Source organism: Zootoca vivipara, chromosome 3, assembly GCF_963506605.1.
Source record: "Zootoca vivipara chromosome 3, rZooViv1.1, whole genome shotgun sequence".
In the NCBI taxonomy this organism is placed as follows: Eukaryota; Metazoa; Chordata; class Lepidosauria; order Squamata; family Lacertidae; genus Zootoca; species Zootoca vivipara.
Genome location: NC_083278.1, coordinates 54,285,268 through 54,303,956, shown reverse-complemented (window position 1 = coordinate 54,303,956; position 18,689 = coordinate 54,285,268). Strand labels below are relative to the sequence as shown.

Below are 18,689 nucleotides of genomic sequence, written 5' to 3'. Positions count from 1 at the left end.
GTACTGTTGAGAGGGAAGGTTTTATAGGTGCAGTACCAGTGTAGCTGCCGCTAGAGGGTGCTGGTGTGCAACCTGGTTCTTTTCCCAGCATGCACTTTAGGATGAGTTGTGTGTTCTGGAACAGGGGTTTTTGGGGGTCTAACGTGGCCCAGGTGTGACATTTGTCTTTCTAAGATCCTTCAGACATTCGCATGGGACATTGTGTTCGAATTTGAACGCAATCGGTCAAGCAGTTTTGGAGAAAAGTGGAGACCTACCCACATGCCCCTTTTACATTTCTATATATATACATATAGATTGTGTTAAGCCAAAACACTTTTTCTTGTGAGAATAATTAATGTGTTGTCACAGACAACTGGAAAAGACAACCATGCCCACCTTTTCAGGAAATGATTATTCAAGGAATTCTGAAACATGAATTTTAAGAAAGCAAAAGGATTGCCAAAGAAGAATGGGAGTAGGAAATCTAAGATGTACTAAGCTTGTAGGCTCATAGGCTCTTGTAGCATTTAGGATTTATACTACCTAACAGCAAGTCTAGCATTTTGGTTTTAAATAAGAAAAATACATTCACATTGTGATGGTTCAATATAACAAATACTGTATGTATGCATTTCAGACTAGCATGATTCTAAAAATTCTGGAATAAGGGAAAAAAGATGGAATCATGTTGCCTCTTGATTTAGGACAGCTCTTTATCAAATATAAACACCCCAACTAAATACAACATTGATTCCTGAAAACTGAAGTTTGTAAACCTTTGGAGTCACTGAACTTTACCGGTAGCTGGCTGATCTATGATTTGTTACCACTTAGGTCCACTGCCAGCTTCTTTCTAATGGACATTAGGCTTTTTATCTTCTGAAAAACAGGGTAGTCTAACCAGCTAATACTGACAATATCAATTGGCTTTTAAGCTGTTCCACCCATATTTAAAAACAAAAAACAAAAACAAAATACCATCCTGTTTAAATCTTCAGAAGACTAAGTTATTTCCCAAAGCAGGCATGGAGGGCGCAGTTTATTAATCTTTGACGGACCACAAGCTATTGCATATATTGACAAGTGCTTTGTAGGTAGGAGCATTAAATGCTGTTAACCTACTCAAAGTCAAACAAAGACATTGAAAAAATGAACAGTGAAACATCTATTACATGTATTGTTAGAAGGACATTGAATTGGCATTTGTAGCCTGGGTCATACAATGTATAAAGCATTGGTGACCAACCAGTGAACTGAGGCAACATGTAGCCCTTGACCTAATTTCACACAGGGAGATGGGAAGCTTGGAGAGGGAAGGAGAGAAGGAGGGAAGGAAAGAGGGAAAATGGGAAATTTGAAATAGATGAAGGAGAAAGGAAAAGCCCTCGGGATGTGATGAGTCAGACCTCTGGGAAGAACATTCCCTTGCCCCCAGCATGCCAAGTAGAAAGAAGTGGGAGAGCAAGTGCAGAGTTAAAGAGAATGAGGTGGCAGGAGGAGACTGAAAAGAGGGGGTCCCTACCCACTTTTGGTTGCACTTCCTGCTGGCATGCAGGCCCCCCACCTTGAAGCATCTAGTGGAAATGATAAAAAAGAGAATAAAGATGCTGAACAGTGATGCCCTTTTTAAATTAATGCCTCCAATAGCACACAGCCCCAAACAAATTACCTCAGAGGGAATGTGGCTTTTGGCAAGAAAAAAAATTGTTTTCCCACTCTGGTATAGAGGATCCAAATGCCCCTTCAATTAGGAATTCACTGAATGGTTTTGAGCAGGTTCCATGACTTAGAATATGAGGTGGTTCTCCCCAGAGTAGGCACAAATTCCTTGTTTCCTTCCAATCCAGTTTTTGTATGTGAAGAACCTTGACAGTTTCCTGTCAATAAAGGATGCTTTCTACCCGATGAATTTGTGCTGCAAAAGTTGTTGCATGCCTGAAAACTTTGAGCTTTTCTGTGACAAAGCATTTGCAACACAGTGGCGTTAAGGATTGTATTGTGGACTTGGACCAGAGTGAACTAGCTTCAAATTCTGATAAAATATTTTGAGTCACTTTCACACACAGTGTCGGAAAAGAATAAAGTGGACCCAATTTGTGCTGCCTTTTGGAGCAAATATACCACATGCAAATAAAAACAAGAACTGAGAGGATCTGGATGAGTGACAACAAGTTCTTGATCTGTGAAATGAAAATACAGTACCAGTGATAAAGAATTGTTCCCATAACTGTTGTTATAGCATAGTGGCATAACCTAATGAAAGGATATTACAAAAGCACCAGAAAAATGATTACTTATGAGTGCTCGGAAGGGTTAAATTGATGATCTGTACAGGACAATATTTATTGTGTCTGCCAATCATTTCCTCTTGTCTTTTTATGCCCTTCAGCCTTAAAAAAATCATTATTAAAATTTTACCTACAGCTTACTTAACTGATTTGTTCTCTCATCACATATATGCTACTTTCCTGGATTAAAAAAACACACAATCAATTCAGCACTACCGGAATATTGTTAAAAGATGCTTACATTCCACTATAATACACACACTGGCACATCTCCTCTTCTGAAAACATATGGCATTATGTGCATAAAGATCACTCTGGAGATTTACTGTAATTATGTCATGATGTGCTTATTGTTATGGATTCGACAGCCTTTCCTCCATTTCTACCTTCTTTGTTTGAGGACAGCTGCTCGCTTCAAGCTGCCTGCCACTGCCTCTTTCTAGCAGCAGAGGCAGAATGAAGGAATGCCTGCGTGAGAAGGCACAGTGAGTGACATGAGAAAAGGCAGGCTCCAATGCTACAGTGAGACCAGATGAAAATCTAGTAACTAGCTGATGATAGTTCACTGAAGCCTGCAGAACATTTTTTTTAAAAAAATAATTTTTTAAGACAGGTCCCGAGAGCCTATAACAAAAACGATGAAGGTTCTAATAGATGTTAGTCAAACCTACCCCATTTGTAGAAATGAGACATGACCCTCATGCAAAGCCATCAGCAATCCCATGAATTTACTGCCATCCTGCCATAACATTCAGGACCGTGCACTGCACTGATCAGCAACACACTGTGAGTTTATTCTCACCATCACCCATTGCAGTCATGGGTGTACCGCAACTCATGGTACTGTTTTATCCTTACATGGTTTCATGTGATGATTGCTCCTAGGTATCAGAGCAAATCACACCATGGGTCCCCCCCCTTTCAGCAGCATATTCTGGTGGCTGTAAGGCACAGCTCTCTCTGTTATTAATTAAATAATTAATATTTATATCCTGCCTCCCCTCCCAAGGGCCTCAAGGTGGCCCTGGAACAGAACTGGGCCTACTAAACATATTCCTAGACAATAATGCTCACTTACACAACAAAGAACTCATAACCCGCTTACTCTCAGCAACCAGAAACACCATAACCAGACACTGGAGAGACCTGTCAGGAGTAAACATGGATAGATGGTACCAAATAGTATGGGAAACAGCCCTACTAGAAAAATTAACTGATAAGCTGAACTGGAATGGGGACAAAGAGAAGAAGATGGCTTCACCCTGGTATGGCTACCCTTTATCACACACACAGCCCAACAAGACAATGACAAAAATCCACCAACAGCACACAAATCAATATGGCTATCTGGATCCAAACATCCACCCACCCCACTCACACACGAAACAAAGACCACCACAGCCAATCACAAATGAACAATCATACCCTAGGCCAACTCCAACATCTCTCACCACCAAAGGAACACAAGCGAACAGCAGAGAACCTGCACAAGCGACCCTGACAAAAAAACCCCCACATACATTAAGTAAAATAGAAACATCGTCACCTGACCCCACCCCCACCCATCTTTCCCCCATCTACCTCTTTTCCCTTTTTCTTCCCAGAAAGAGTGACTTTGCCTAAGGTCACCAGTGGCTTTGCTGCAGTATGGTTATTTGATCTTGGTCTCCCTGGTCTTCGTCTAGCACTCTAATCACTACATTCAGAAATGGCTAACCTGGTACAGCAGAGGGGCAAGACTAGCTTCCTGGCAGCAATGGAACTGCCACTTCCTGGGAGAGGGGGGGTTGAGGAAGCAGAAAGGGTGATATGGTGCAGTGCAAGGTGGTTTCTGTTGTTGTGCCCATAGTGTCCCCACTAGTGTCCATAGTGTCCCAACCCAGTAAGCTGCAGAAACTCTTATATTATAAAAAGCCCTGTGATCTCTGGATGAAGGGAGGTATAGAGATTTAATAATAACCCTGATGCTGGGAAGCTAGTGTTGCAGTTCCGTCGCCCCAGGCTAGCCACTTCTGAGTGCACTACTAAGTTATTATTTTTCTTACTTATCAGAGAGAGAGAAATCAAAATCATGTCCAAAGGGTGCGACATACTCTATGCCCCATAAAGTTTGCATCCCAAGTAGTGCAACTGGAAGGAAGATCATGCAAGGAGATATCCTCACCCACTGCTGCCTTTAGCTACATGTATCCCTGAAAAAGCTATCCGGATATTTGGGGGATATTTCTCTTTTGAGAAAAGGGGAGGCTGCTGGAGTAGAGGCAAGTTCTGCCTGTGAAGGTATTTCTGTACCATTTGGGGCAATTTCCTTTTCCCTCAGCAGCTTTCCTACCTAATCCTTCAGCATTGACCCCCCCTTGAAATATATATATATATATATTTCAGGGGAACTAGATTGGGAAATCTATGAAAAAAGCATGAGCTTCCTTGCCCCTGTGCTACTTTTACTATCACACTGGCCCCCAGGTAGGGCTGAGAGACAGTGAAATGGCCCAAAGTTATCTAGTGAACTTCATGGCTGCGTTGGGATCTGAACCCTGGTCCAACACCCTCTCTTTTATACTATCCTGGTTCATTGTGCCTCTTTCTAATACACATATCTACAAAGGAGTGGCCCAAATTATTTGGTAAGAAGCCAAAAGGGAAAGCAAAGACTGTGCATCTTTTGTGGTTAATACTTCCACAATGTATTTGATTATGCTAGAGGCTCTAGCTTTGCAATTCTTATTCCCACTTACACTGCAGTCCTGAAACCACATACTCAGTCAGGAGCTGATTATTTACTCTCACCATTACCAAAACTACTTATTGTGGAATGCCTTTGGGACTGCTCCATAGTAAGTGGTTTTCTAATTGCATCTTCACTTCCACAATTTTTAATCTGTTAATATGTACATGTTCCTTATTAAAGTTGGCATGAAAGCCACTCATTTCAGCAGGATGTGAGCTAAGGATATACAGATAGCACCTGCTGTTTGAAAACCTCTTGCAGTGTTTGATTGACAGAAGTATAATGGAAATTTCTTCTAGCAAAAGAGAAATCTACAATTGTCACACCCACCCTGCCCCCCACTCTCACCATCTGGATGCTAAAGGTCTTTGGCTGTTCTGAGAAGTGTTAACAGAAAGTAACTATACTGACATTCATCATAAACTTGATTTTAAGTGGTTCAGGCACTGGAGCTGAAGTTCTGACAAATCTGACTCTTTTCTCATTTGCATACAGCAAAAGTCAGAGCAAAAGATAGAATGCAATGAAATGGGAGCAATACCTAGTCAAACAGGGTTGCAAAAACCAAACCAAACCTAGGCACTGTTCATAACTAAGAGCATGCCCTTGGTGGCTGGGACACTAAAGAGAGAAGGAAGCAGGTTTGTCTTCCAGCCAGCCATATGTGGCTGTCTTCACTTCTACTTTAGTGCCTAATCCCAACCAGGGATTGGAGGAAGGGTCCTAAAGTTAGGGACTAATAAATCTGAGCCTTGGAACTTTTTGTTTAGACCTGAGGGGAAAAAAGAACAGGATATCTCTCATTTTACTGGCAAGCTGCATTTGACTTCAGGACGCATTTCTTCCTCTTTCCCCACTAGTTCTAGAAAACTGAATTGGCTCCTTAGTTTGTGGGGGAAATTGTGCCCTTGAAACTGTAGCCATAGCTTTTTGTTCCGATCTGAACCAGTGCTCAGAAGTGTCAGCAGTGTTCAAAGTCCTAGAATCAAAGCGCTGGAAGGGATCTAGATCTACATAGGATACCACCACTACAAGGAAACACTGACCACTCTACCATTTAGCCTCTAACAAATTGATCCATATGACGATGCCCGTAACACCTGCCACAATCAGTAAACAGCTGTTTGTTAAAGTACATTCATTGTCACATTGCTTACCCTGTTTTATTCGGCTGATCTATCTTGCTGATCTTAGAGCTGCATAACCTGCATTTTGAAAACTACTTGATTTGACACTAGGATTCATAAAAACCACAATGTCTTCTAGAAATTTCTCTGCATGTGTGAACATAAGGTAATGATTCTGAATTGATAATCTGTGTGCTTCTGAAGATATTACTTGGATCCACTGCAGTCTGCCTTTGGGCCTGGTCATGGCACTGGTTAATGCCATGTAGCCTCACTGGACTACAATTCCCAGCACCATTAACACGCCACGCTTCCCAGAATTCTTGGGGCGAAGTCATGGGCTTCGAATGTGCCATAAACGCACCTTAAATGCACAGTGTGGGTACGTTTGAGTGACTTTTCAGGAGGAGAAGTACAGAAGGTGGTGAAAAAGTGTCTCCTCAGCACATAAGCTAAGCAACCCATCCTGCTGCAACACTTGCATTCAACCAGCAGCATCCCAATGGCTGACCTCTTTGCAGCTCCAATCAGCTGCTGCTTTTTGTTTGAAGACAGTCCTTCTAGTTATGGTAATGTCACCACAATAAGATTTTGCTTGGTGGTAATATTCAAAGGCAAACAAAGGTAATTCAGAATAAGGACAAAAAGGGCCCTGAGGCTGCAGATGCTTGATCCTTTTACTGTAACAATCTGATTTTTTTGCAGGACTTTGGAGAAACATATCAGGCCTCCTTTGCACACCGAAACTACAAGGTCCCAAATACTCATCTCAGCCCTAAAATTAATTATGCTGTCCTGAAAGGCAAGCACTTACTGGAAAGCTCTAGAACAGCTAACTTGATTACGGGATTTGTTTTTTAAACAGAAAGTAATGGTACCATGATAATTCTTGCAGTGTATTACGTTAGTTTCAGTGCAAGCAAAGAGAAATTGTGGTCAATACATAGCATGTTATATAGGAAGGCACTCAGCAGGATCAATATGGAAATGGCCAGCCTTTATATAAATTATTGTAGCTGGTTGTATTTAAGTTGTTAGTGATGATGTATTTACAGTATATGAATAAAGGACTTTTTCTCATTTTTTTTCTGTTACAGTACTGTTGAATTATGCTTAGTAGCATATGTAGCACATTTATTTACATTTGCATTTAGAGAAGAGAGAGCACCTGAAGGGCAGCTGATAATTTTTTTTCTTTGGTTCAATTAGTGCCACTTAGGACTGTTGATCGCAAATAGAATCATAGAACTGGACGGGACCACATGGGTCCAACCTTCTCCATTGCAGGAATTCCAACCCCCCAAACATGGGGCTCGAACTCACGACCCTGAGATTAAAAGTCGCATGCTCTACTGACTGAATTATCTTTTGCTTATTTTATCCCCTGTAGGGAGTGTGTGTACACACTGGATGCCTAGTATGACAGAGACCTGTAGCACAAAAAGGGAGTCAGTGGAGTTCAGAACACAAATTACACATAAGATCCATCTGTCACAGCTACGGGTGGATCAGGAATTTGGTTTGGTTTGCATTTTCATGTGAAGCTACCTTGTTCACGCTCCCTAAAACAATACATGAACAGAAATGCAGCCATCCTTCAAAATCCACATTCTTTGAATTTTGTGATGAACTTCTCAAACCAAACAATGTGTACAAAAATACACATATTAGGACGAGGTTTCCCATGGGTGCCAGTGTGCCCAGGAGAACCTACTATGGCACCCGTGAAAGGTCTCAATAAATATCCCCTCCAAAATTCACAGTGACCCAGGTGGCGCTGTGGTTAAACCACTGAGCCTAGGGCTTGCTGATCAGAAGGTCGGCGGTTCAAATCCCTGTGACGGGGTGAGCTCCCATTGCTTGGTCCCAGCTCCTGCCAACCTAGCAGTTCGAAAGCACGTCAAAATGCATGTAGATAAATAGGAACCGCTACAGCGGGAAGGTAAACGGCGTTTCCATGTGCTGCTCTGGTTTGCCAGAAGCGGCTTAGTCATGCTGGCCACATGACCTGGAAGCTATACGCCGGCTCCCTCGGCCAATAATGCGAGATGAGCGCGCAACCCCAGAGTCGGTCACGACTGGACCTAATGGTCAGGGGTCCCTTTACCTTTACCTTAGGACGAGGTTTCCCATGGGTGCCAGTGTGCCCAGGAGAACCTACTATGGCACCCGTGAAAGGTCTCAATAAATATCCCCTCCAAAATTCACAGTGCACGAGAGAATGTTCGCTCTTCCTGCTCAGTTCCTATTTGCAGTGGCCCAGTGTTTCCTACATGAAACACACACCTTTATAAATGCCCACATTTTATTGGATGACAGAACTGGACACCAAGAACTGAATAGAGGTGCAAAGAGGTTTTCAATTGTGAGCAACCATGGTGGTGGCTGATATAAGTGCCCCCCCCCCGGGTGATGTTGGGATGGGGTTGGTGAGGGGCATATCTGCTCTGTTTTGTGGTCCTGTTTCCTTTTCTGCCCTTTTAGATCTGGCAGCCACTTTGTGTTATGCCATGTCTCCAAGGCAGCCATGTGGCAAACTAAAATCAAGACGAGACCAATGAGAGAAACTGGAATTGACAGATCTATCCAGCCACTGGGCCCTTTGCAGTTTTCATTCACCTTCATCCCTTTAGTCTGGTAGAACTGAACGGTAAACTGGAAATAATTCCCATAAAAATGATTTTTGTTTTCCTACAAAAGCATAATGTTGAAACATATACAAAATATAGAAACACACACACACACACACTGTAAGCTGCCCTGTGATCCTCGGATGAATGGCAGTATTATTATTATTATTATTATTACTATTTCTGTGTAAAAATCCGTTTGTAGGTGTGATTTTCTTCTTACTAGAGTCAATGATAAATCTCTGATTTATAATGACAATAGATTGTGCTTTGCAAATATTAGGTGGCTTGTCTTATTTTAACATAAAATAAATCACTTGGAGCAAAGGATTCAAAATTATATATGTTTGTGACCTATTCCCATCTGCCATATATTTGTATAATCCACCCAGCCAAAACACTACCGTTGCAGTGTACGAGAGTGGTAACCCAACAATGGATGAAAATTGCTGCTGCTTGGTCCAGAAATTATTGATAAGAATGTGAAAAAATGGCACAAATCACACTACAGGCAAACAAACACGAACAAAGTGAGTAAATGTTTTAATCCTCTACTTGCTCATCCTACAACTGCTGCATGCCATTGTAAGGATATAGATAGTAGTGTTAGGGGGGGGGATTCAATTTGGTTTGCATTTGCCAACAAACCTACCTAATTTGCAGTTTAAGAAACAATATGCAAACCAAAACACAGGCATTCTTTAAAATGCACACTTCAAAAGGAAAGATGTCTGCAAACATGACATGAAGGCTGGCAACATCAACTGCTTGCAGATGACCATAGTGCCTGGAGACAGACAGGTCATGAACCCATAACAGTGACCAAAGGAGGAATGACCACTGGGAGGGGCACAGAGAGCAGAAACGCCTTGGTGTATCTGCAGCACCACAACCGGATGCCTTCATCAGCCCCAGCTGCAACAAAACATGTCTCTCCTGCATCAAGTCTCTACAGTCACAGCAGGCTCTGTAACCATCTAACCGCTTGACTTCACCTCCCAAAGACACACTCCTTCATTGTCTCCCAAGACAGGTAGATGCTAACAAGAAAATGTCATACAATGATTGTTTTTAAAATATTTCTTTTTGCTTTGTCTACATTTTATAAGGCTATTGTTCAAGAATTGAAATGTGTAGTGAATATAGCTCAACTAAGATTATTTTATTTTGATGGAATTATATTTGTTAACTCGAGGGATTTGAAAATGAAATGGTGACTTTGAAACAGGCGGGCAAAATCAATAGCCATTAAGTGAATGAGGACATTTTAATGTATAGAGCAACATGAGTTAATACACTTTTATCACCAAACCAGCTCATACCTCAGACATTTGTTTTGGTCAAACAGAGGAGCCAAAGAAAGAAAGAAGAATCCATCATTTTGAACCAAGTGAAGTATACCACAAAGCCGAGAATGATTTGTGGTCATTCTAAACCAAAGTACCAGTAACTGGGGGAAATTTGGTATGTTAGAACTGAAGGACATATATGTGGATTACTTTATTTAGGTACCTCCTATCTGCAGAAACGGAGATGATAGAAACACTAGATGTAAATAAAAAAGACTGCAGGAAATCTTTCCAACACACTATGTTGACTGATTCTACTTGGTTCACATAGAAATAGCAAGGCAGAGACAAGCTCCTCATCGGATTCCAGTGTAACCCCTCCCTCAGTTGCTATTTGCTATCATTGTTGGGCACACAACTGCTACACCATCCATGCTACATTATATACACATTTACTAGGCACCAAGTCCATGAGCTCAAGTAAAACTGAATAAACCAACATAGGGTTGCACACAAAGCTTGGCAGGAGAGAGCTTCTCACATACTTGGTAGGTGTCAATTAACTGTCTAGTGGGTTGCATTAATTTTGGTGATACAGTAATTTTGTAGTAATACACAAATGTTGTGTGGAATGTGTACATGGCACCCTCAGGCTTGCATTACAGACCTATAGTTTACAGTTATTCTGAAGTACACTGCTTAACTTTTCACCCTCTATTAATATTAGAATGTAGTGCCTGGAGACAGGAAGTAAGGCTGTGCATCTATAGCAGTGAGCAGAGGACAAATGACCGCTGGGAGGAGCAACGCCTTGGTGCATCCGCAGCAGCACAACCAGATGCCTTCATCTGCCCCAGCTGCAACAAAACATGTCTTTCCCATATTGGTCTCTATAGCCACAGCAGTTACTGTAACTTTCCATCAATTTTATGTCACCTATAAAGGCACACTCCACCATTGTCTCCTGAGACAGTTGGATGCCAACTAACCGGTAATCCTTTAAGAATGTGATTCATGCTGAAAACAGATGCTTAAAACTTAATGATTGCTTAAACCATGCCTATCTAGCTATATAGTTACATTGTACTCTGTTGGGATATACTACACAAAAGGGTGCTGAAAGAGGAGATAATTGGATACTTACTGCAAGAAAGATCTGTAGGGAACTGTGAGCCACTTCTATATATTGGTATTCAAGAACACAACCTGAGACAGTGATGTAGCGATGGTCCTCCGGTGCCCAGTCTGGGGCTGGGGTCACAGATGTCACTGTGCAGCCTGGCCCATTCTCCATCCACCAAGAACGGTGCATTGAGATATTGAAGGTCAGTATAAGATCTGTTTCCTGTCAAAAGGATAAAAAAGTAGTAGGATTATGGACCAAGGTTCAATTTTCTCTTATCATTAGAAAGAACAGACATCTAGAGCCATTAAGAATAAGCATGAGAGCTGAATGAAGCATGGGGCTGAAAGTCTCATTCACTCATGACACTCAAATAAAAATTGAATCTGAATTTGGAATTTGAATCATCTCCATTCTATTTATGTTCCAAAGAGGATGGCACATTTATAAATGTGTCCACTGGCAGGTGTACCTCTGGAAATTACAAGTGGGGAGAGTGCTGTCGTGCTCATGTCCTGCTTGTAGGCACCTCATAGGCATCTCTTTGGCCACTGTGAGAACATGAAGCTGGACTAGGTGCGTTTTTGGCCTGATCCAACAGGGTTCTTCTTATAGCCTTAAAATGTATGTATAATACATGTGACATTGTAACCACACCAAGCTCTTGCCTTTCCCCCTTCTGCTTCCATAAAAATGTTTATACACAGCTCCGTTTTATTATTTTCCTAACTCTTCACTAGGCAACACTTATTGCCGAAAGCTATTTCCCAAGGCACCGTGGCTGTCTCATGTATTTTCAGTGAAAACAAAGTCTGCCACCAGCTGGCACATTCAGTAGAAAGGAATATCCAGAGAAATAGAACCGGCACATGTGCTCAGTCATGCAGAGGAAAGGCAAAGCTTCACGTCACAAATGCCCTCTCTGAACCCAATCAATCCCACATATTATGCAGACAATCCCACTATTTTTATCATTAACATTTTGCAAATTAAGTTAAGGTTTTTTGGGGAGAGGGGAAGCATTGATCAAGGGCACTTCAATGCAGCAGAAGGCGGCATCTCCGCTGCTGCCCTTCACAGCCCCAAGAGATCAGTGCTGTCTCCTCAGATTCCACTGATCACTGAAACCAGCTTTCACTTCTTGCAACACCCAACAAGCAATTGATGCTGTCAATTCTAACAGTGCAGATCGCTTTTAGGTAGTACAAGTAATGCTGAGGGCACAGCTTAGGCTCAACTTATTAGCAACTAAAGAAAACAACTGGTACTAAAGCACAAAAACCAGTGGATTAATTTATTATTTTTCACATCTATTATTTTGGAGCATCAAAATTTAAGATGAAACACCACTATTACAACTGTGCTGTGTATACCACTGTTGTACACACTATTAATATAGGTCTTGCTTAAAACACGGCTGAGCATACCACAGGCTGAATGAATTTTTAGTGGACTCTAAAAATGTCTGCAATAATAGCAAGGGACCTCTCCCACCCTGCCTTGAGTAGTTGCCGTATGTTTTCTGTTCAACATCTGTGTTTCAAAGACTGCCAGAGAAACAGCTGCCTTGAAGCTGTAGAACTTAACAGGAAGTGTTGATACACATTTGGCATGTCAATATTGTATTCTTACTAGCATTCATGTTGAGGATGAATTTATAATCCCAGTTGCTTCCTCTTCAGGACACAGAGCTACATCTGTGCAAGTTTTATTTATTGCCTATGAATACCGTCAATCTTTTGTAAATCCTGATGATATTTGAAAGCCCTGCTAATGAAAATGAGTGTATTAAAGTAGATTTAGCATTCTGTCCAAGTGAGAAGCAGGAGTGGGGGGGCGTGATGTAAAAAAAAAAAAGTGTCTTGCTTGGCATTCTTAAGGTGACAAAAGATGATTCTAAATGAGTTAGGTATGGGTTTATTCCAATGGAAAGGCACAGGTTAGATTCTTAGAAACATGGTTTGCTTAGACAACTTCACAAGTGGCCTGCCTGTGAGAATGTAACATAATTTTTTTAAAGAAAGAATTTATCTAGGCATGCCTCCTCTCATGAATTCTAGCTTAGAAACTAATTTTAAACACCTGTGATCTGATTCCCCACCCACCCTCTGGAAGTTAAGGTAAAGGTAAAAATCTGTCAGTTTTGGTTTCTCTCAGTTTCCGGTCTCTGGTTATGTTTTCCACATTTCCTCATTAGTTTGTGATTTTTAAAAAAGTCTTCAGGAAAATGAACCAGCATTTTAGTGTAAATTTATCTTAGTAGCCACATTTTGTCTGCATTTTTTGCCTACTACACAAGTTTCGCTAATCAATTTCCCCACATATAATGTGTTATTGTATGCTATTTTCACGAACAAATGCATGTACACTTTACCCAAGGATATGATTCTTAAAAATAAGTTACTTGGCTGGAGAAGTGCTTTGCAACAGCTGGAAAAGTGTGCCTTTCAATGGTTCATGTGTTGTTTTGGAAGGTTCAAATTAGGTAGGCTAGCCTTTCAGTGCAATCTGAACTGACTTTCTTCCCCAGCCCAGTTGGAAAGCAATCCATATAGAAATAGTGCCCTTGGTTTTCTGTAAGATATACTGGTGGAGCAGCATAGGATGTTTGCCAATCATCCTGTTGAAAAACCATCCTGCAGAGATGACTGCTGATTACACACACACACACCTCAGGCTCAAACAAAGTCACAACCAAGAAGAACCACGTATTAGATGAGACAAGTTCATGTCTGATGAACAGTTGATGTTGGAACAGTTGAGACTAGATAGTAATATAATAATAATAATAATAATAATAATAATAATAATAATAATAATAATTTATTTATACCCTGCCCATCTGGATTTTCCCAGCCACTCTGGACGGCTTCCAACAGAAGTACCAGTATTAAAATACAATAATTTAGTAACTCTTCAGAAATCTTTGATTCTGTCAATAGGCAAGTGGGTAAGTTGATCCAGTAAACACTATATTTCCCTCACACTAGAAGTCCCTCACCAAAACAATTCGTCCCTGCCCTTAGTTATTCCAACTTGTATCAAACACAAAAATCCATGTCTAGTAGAGCTGAACTGAACTGTTTGCCAAGTTTCAAGATGGAATTTGCTTAGTCAATGATGGGAAGTAGTTTTGAACAGCTAAGCAAATATTAAGAAAATGGAACTGTTTCTCTGATTCTTGTAAGAGTCATTCAGAAAGGACTGGGGGAAAGCCACAAAAGCTTATTTGTAAAGCTCCAAGTACTGTGCTGTTTCTAATTTTGCCCACAATTCAGGAAAGCTTGTGGATCTTTGGAGTAAGGAAACTGTACAATTCCTGAGTATGTCTGGCCAAACCTGATGAACTTCCCTGACCTAAATGAATACACCCTTTATATTGATTGTGAAATTGTTGATAGGACTGGGGGCAGCGGCTATTCAGCATGTATGCTGGGGAGAGAAGGCGATACAGGGAGTATAAAAAAGGTTTTTGCTTAAGTTCCTTAGAACTGTGCTTCCTTAGACTTGGTCTGCCAGCCTAAGAGATTGTACAACTTCCCTGTGAGCTAGTTCAAGAACAGCAGAATTCTTAAAAACCGTAATGAGGAGTTTTTGTACATTTTCTTCCAGTATCCACAAATTAAATAAAAACTAGATTTAATTTCTGAGAACTGCTGAAAACACCCTGGAAAACGGATGTGCTTTTCAACAATAAAAGCAAACGTGAAACTAAGAAAACTATATAAACTCAGCTCTAATTTTCTGCCATGATATGTCATCTCATTTTGCTCTACATGCCACAATAAATTTAACAACGTGAATTCCACTCTTTCATTCAAGACTAGATTAACCATTGGCAATTGAATACTAGCTGAGCCCGACTAGGGCATGACTTGACATGTTGCTATGAGGAACATCTCTTAGTGGAGAGAATATCTCCTGATATGTTGCATTGAACTCCCTTAAAATCTCTAGCAGCATGGAACATGGCACCTGGTCCCTTATCCTATGAAAGGAGAACAGCTTTCATACTCTACTTAAAATGAAAATGTAAAATGCCAGTTAACTGCCTAGCATTTGGAAGTGCACCATCACATTTCCTACATTAAAACATAGGGGTGGGGGGCATTTTTCAACATGAGGGCTGCATTTCTTTCTAGGCAACCTTCTGAAGCCAGTATCCCAGGACCAGAAGCAACAAGTGTTATTGTCACCTATTGCCATGAACTTGCAAAACAATGGAGAGGAGGAAGAGGATCCAGGTGAGGGCTATAGCTGGGAATGGAGGGCAAGCAGGGAATGGGGAAGGAAGTGCTCACGGGGTGACAGAGGATGACAAGGCAGTGGGGGTCAGTGCACAGGATCTAGAGCCGCAGGACCCAGAACCAGAGAGGCCCCTGTCCCCACAAACACAGCGGGCTCTGAGGCATAGGGATCAGCAGGAGGCTGAGGCAAGGCAAGGGCCCACAGCCCAGCTCCCTAGCTAGCCAGGTGGGGTTCGCTAGCTCTGGGAGGATTTGTGTGATTCCTCAGCTGGAGTAGACTTGGAACAGGTGAGGGTCAAACCCAGATGCTGCAATCAGCATGCAAAGTACAGAAATGAAGCAGAGCTGAAGCGCTGCTCTTCTCACCTGCCCATGTTGATGGACCTTGACTTGGATGTTCCTGTACCTCCACAGAACTGTGCTTTGGGTTTGACTCTGGATTGTATCTTGACTGTTGGACTTCAGACCTGGCTTCTTGGGTTGACCCTGGACTGTGTCTTTGGACTTTGCTTGTGTGGATTGAACCTCAGACTTTGGACTTGGCATACTGACTAGCTGCCAGCTAGGCCAGGGGTCCAGGACACCTTTGTGCAGTAGGCTTGTTTATATTATTAGTATTAGTATTATTAAATCAGCTCCTATGAAACATCTCAAAGTGATTTCAAAATACTATAAAGCAGCAAGCAAAAAGTATTTTATAGCCCAGTAATAACACTCAAGGAGTGTTCAAAGCAGGGCCAGTGCGGGGATCCAAGTGTCTGCTAGAGGGGAGTGGCAGGACACAGCTCTTGCCACTGCACATATCTTTAGAAATAGACACAAGAAAGTGGTTGTTCTTTATAGCTAGGGGAAAAGTGATGTGCCCTAAAATACAGTTCAATATAAGGTTCACCCACAGCCTGTTTAATCCAACTCAGGTACGAATCTCTGATTTGGTGCACTTTTAAAGGCCTTAGTTTTGTTATAAGCAATGTGGTTAGCCAACAGAAGAGTGGAGAAGGATAAAATACAAATAAATCTACAGTTAGCTGTTAAGTGAATATAAAATAAAAAAGTGTGTGCAGTGGTTGCTTGGCTCCCTGCACTTGACATTTGCTTCAGTTAATATGTGAAATATCTTAACAACAGCCATGATGGCAAATTGCTTTGTGGCAAGGCTCCATTTCATCAATATTTTATAAAGAGTTAATAAATAATTGAAAGAGGTTACAACTGTATTAAAGATAAAAATGTGCACTATAGAATACTCAAGCATGTGAGTTCTCCAACTCTGACTTAAAGCGCATTCTGGGTGGGCAAGAAGCAAGTGTACAAAAAAGAAGAGTCCTAGGAAACCTCCATAAAAATAGGTTGGTGGCATCATTGGCCACTGAAACAGCCACTATGGCAAGAGGCCAGGGAGAAAACCAGTGCAGGAATATAGCCCATGGTGAGAACAGTGGGGCTTCAGCACATTATTTTCATCTTCTTTAAAGGTTGAAACTACATTAATCTAAAGGAGAGGGATGGTATGCTTCACAGTGAGTCACAGCATATACCTTTCTAGGAAAATCTTACCAGCTTCAGAATGGCAGTCAGGTGAAACAAAGTCATTACATGCTGGACATGACTGAGAGCGAACTTTGCAAGCACAAGATTCAAATTTTGTATTTACTGATGTATAAACGGAGAGATTCTAGGCATTGCCTGCCCAGCAGTCAAGTCTTGAAGACATTTATTCTTAGTTGATGCGATAAAGCTGATCTGCAAATACTCTCTCAAGGCACTCACTTCAATTATTAACACACAATTTATTAGTTATAAATGCCTTAGAGCTGAGCTTTTTTGCACTGAGAGAAGAGGGACTTGACTCCTGACTTCTGGTTTCAAAACTGCATGTACCTTGACATTCTTTGTGCCGAGACATGTTGGCAAGTATTTGATCTCTCCTTTCATACAGTTGTGTCATTTCTATTGAAACTGAACCAGCACCCCAACATATTGCAGAGTAGCAAGGATTTGCTTCATGGGACTGGAAGGGATTTCTTGATCTGGTTCCTGCTTTCAATTACTGTGGGGCTGAAGAGGGGGGGGGGCTTCACACTGCCATTGCCACCCTCAACCTGCTTTAGGGCTGCAGGTTATTAAGAGTGTAGCAGGAGGCACTTTGATCCAGACAGCCTCCCTCAGCTCCAGCCTCCTGCTTAAAAGACAGAGGCTGCTGCTACTTTGGTCCCAAAGGAGGTCAGATTTTCCCTTCCTTTAGGTCTTCAGAGTTGAGCAATGAAACCTGTAAGAGCAGAGCCTCAGTTTATTTGAGGTGGGTGCTCCACTTGATGCTTTCTCTTCATGCTCCCACCCCCTCTGAACCACCTGAATGCCTATGGCCAGCTCTGTCTCCACTGTAACCACTTTAAGCCAGAATGGCATGGCACTACGAGTTGTTGTGGGGGTCTCCTATCTGGATAGGTGGAGTTTTAGGTAGAAATAATTGGCATTCCTAAATACTGTGCATTTTGCATAAAGTAGTAAACAATTAAGTGGATTTTTTTAAAAAAGATGCAGAAACTTTGCAAGCCCATCTACCCGAAAAACCCTGGATCTGTGATTCTTCCTATCCTCTGGGCATTGTCCAAACAGTCTGGAGAAATATTGCATTTACTGTAGAAAATAAAAGGTCAATGGAGGCTTAAAAACGCAGCACCAAAAAGCTAACATTACGAACATGTCACAATCATCCTCTGTGCTGCTGCTGAAGAATGGCAAAAGCCACCTAAATATTTATGGCCATTTAAGAAAATAATAATAATCTTGAGCTTCCACCTGAATGTGATAAATTCAAGGGCAGAGACAAAGAATGTAACTATTTAAATTTTAATGTGTCATTAAAATTAAAAAGACACATTCAAATGTGCCACATTTCCAAGCACAGGTCTGGATGCTGTATATTTTCATTTGTGCGATTGCACATTCAGAAAAGCAGATGTTTGGATAAACATTTTTGTTACAGGGTACGGTATTGTTGAACCCACATAACTGGCCTTGATCCACAAATCCTCATTTGTGTATAGCCTGCTGACAGCTCTCTTAAATCTCTTAAAAGTTAAGGCAGAAACACCTAGGATCTTTTTAAGAACATGAGAAGTATATTGGTGAATAGATCAAGGCCCACCTAATATTTTAGTATGCTTTGCATGTATACCAGCAGGCAGTAGGGGCTCCACCAGGGGACCACAATTTATGTGCTATTCACCTCTTCTCCTACACAACTGAAATCTAATCATCACTGTATG

At 41.4% G+C, this 18,689-nt stretch overlaps 1 protein-coding gene across 1 annotated transcript in view; it reads right to left on the bottom strand.

Moving 5' to 3' along the window:
* NKAIN2 (sodium/potassium transporting ATPase interacting 2) overlaps positions 1-18,689 on the bottom strand; it is a 460,737-nt gene that overhangs the window by 84,922 nt on the left and 357,126 nt on the right. Inside the window, exon 4 of the mRNA XM_035109229.2 lies at positions 11,192-11,392. Within this exon, the coding sequence (XP_034965120.1) occupies positions 11,192-11,392 (201 nt within the window). The remainder of the gene's footprint in view (positions 1-11,191; positions 11,393-18,689) is intronic.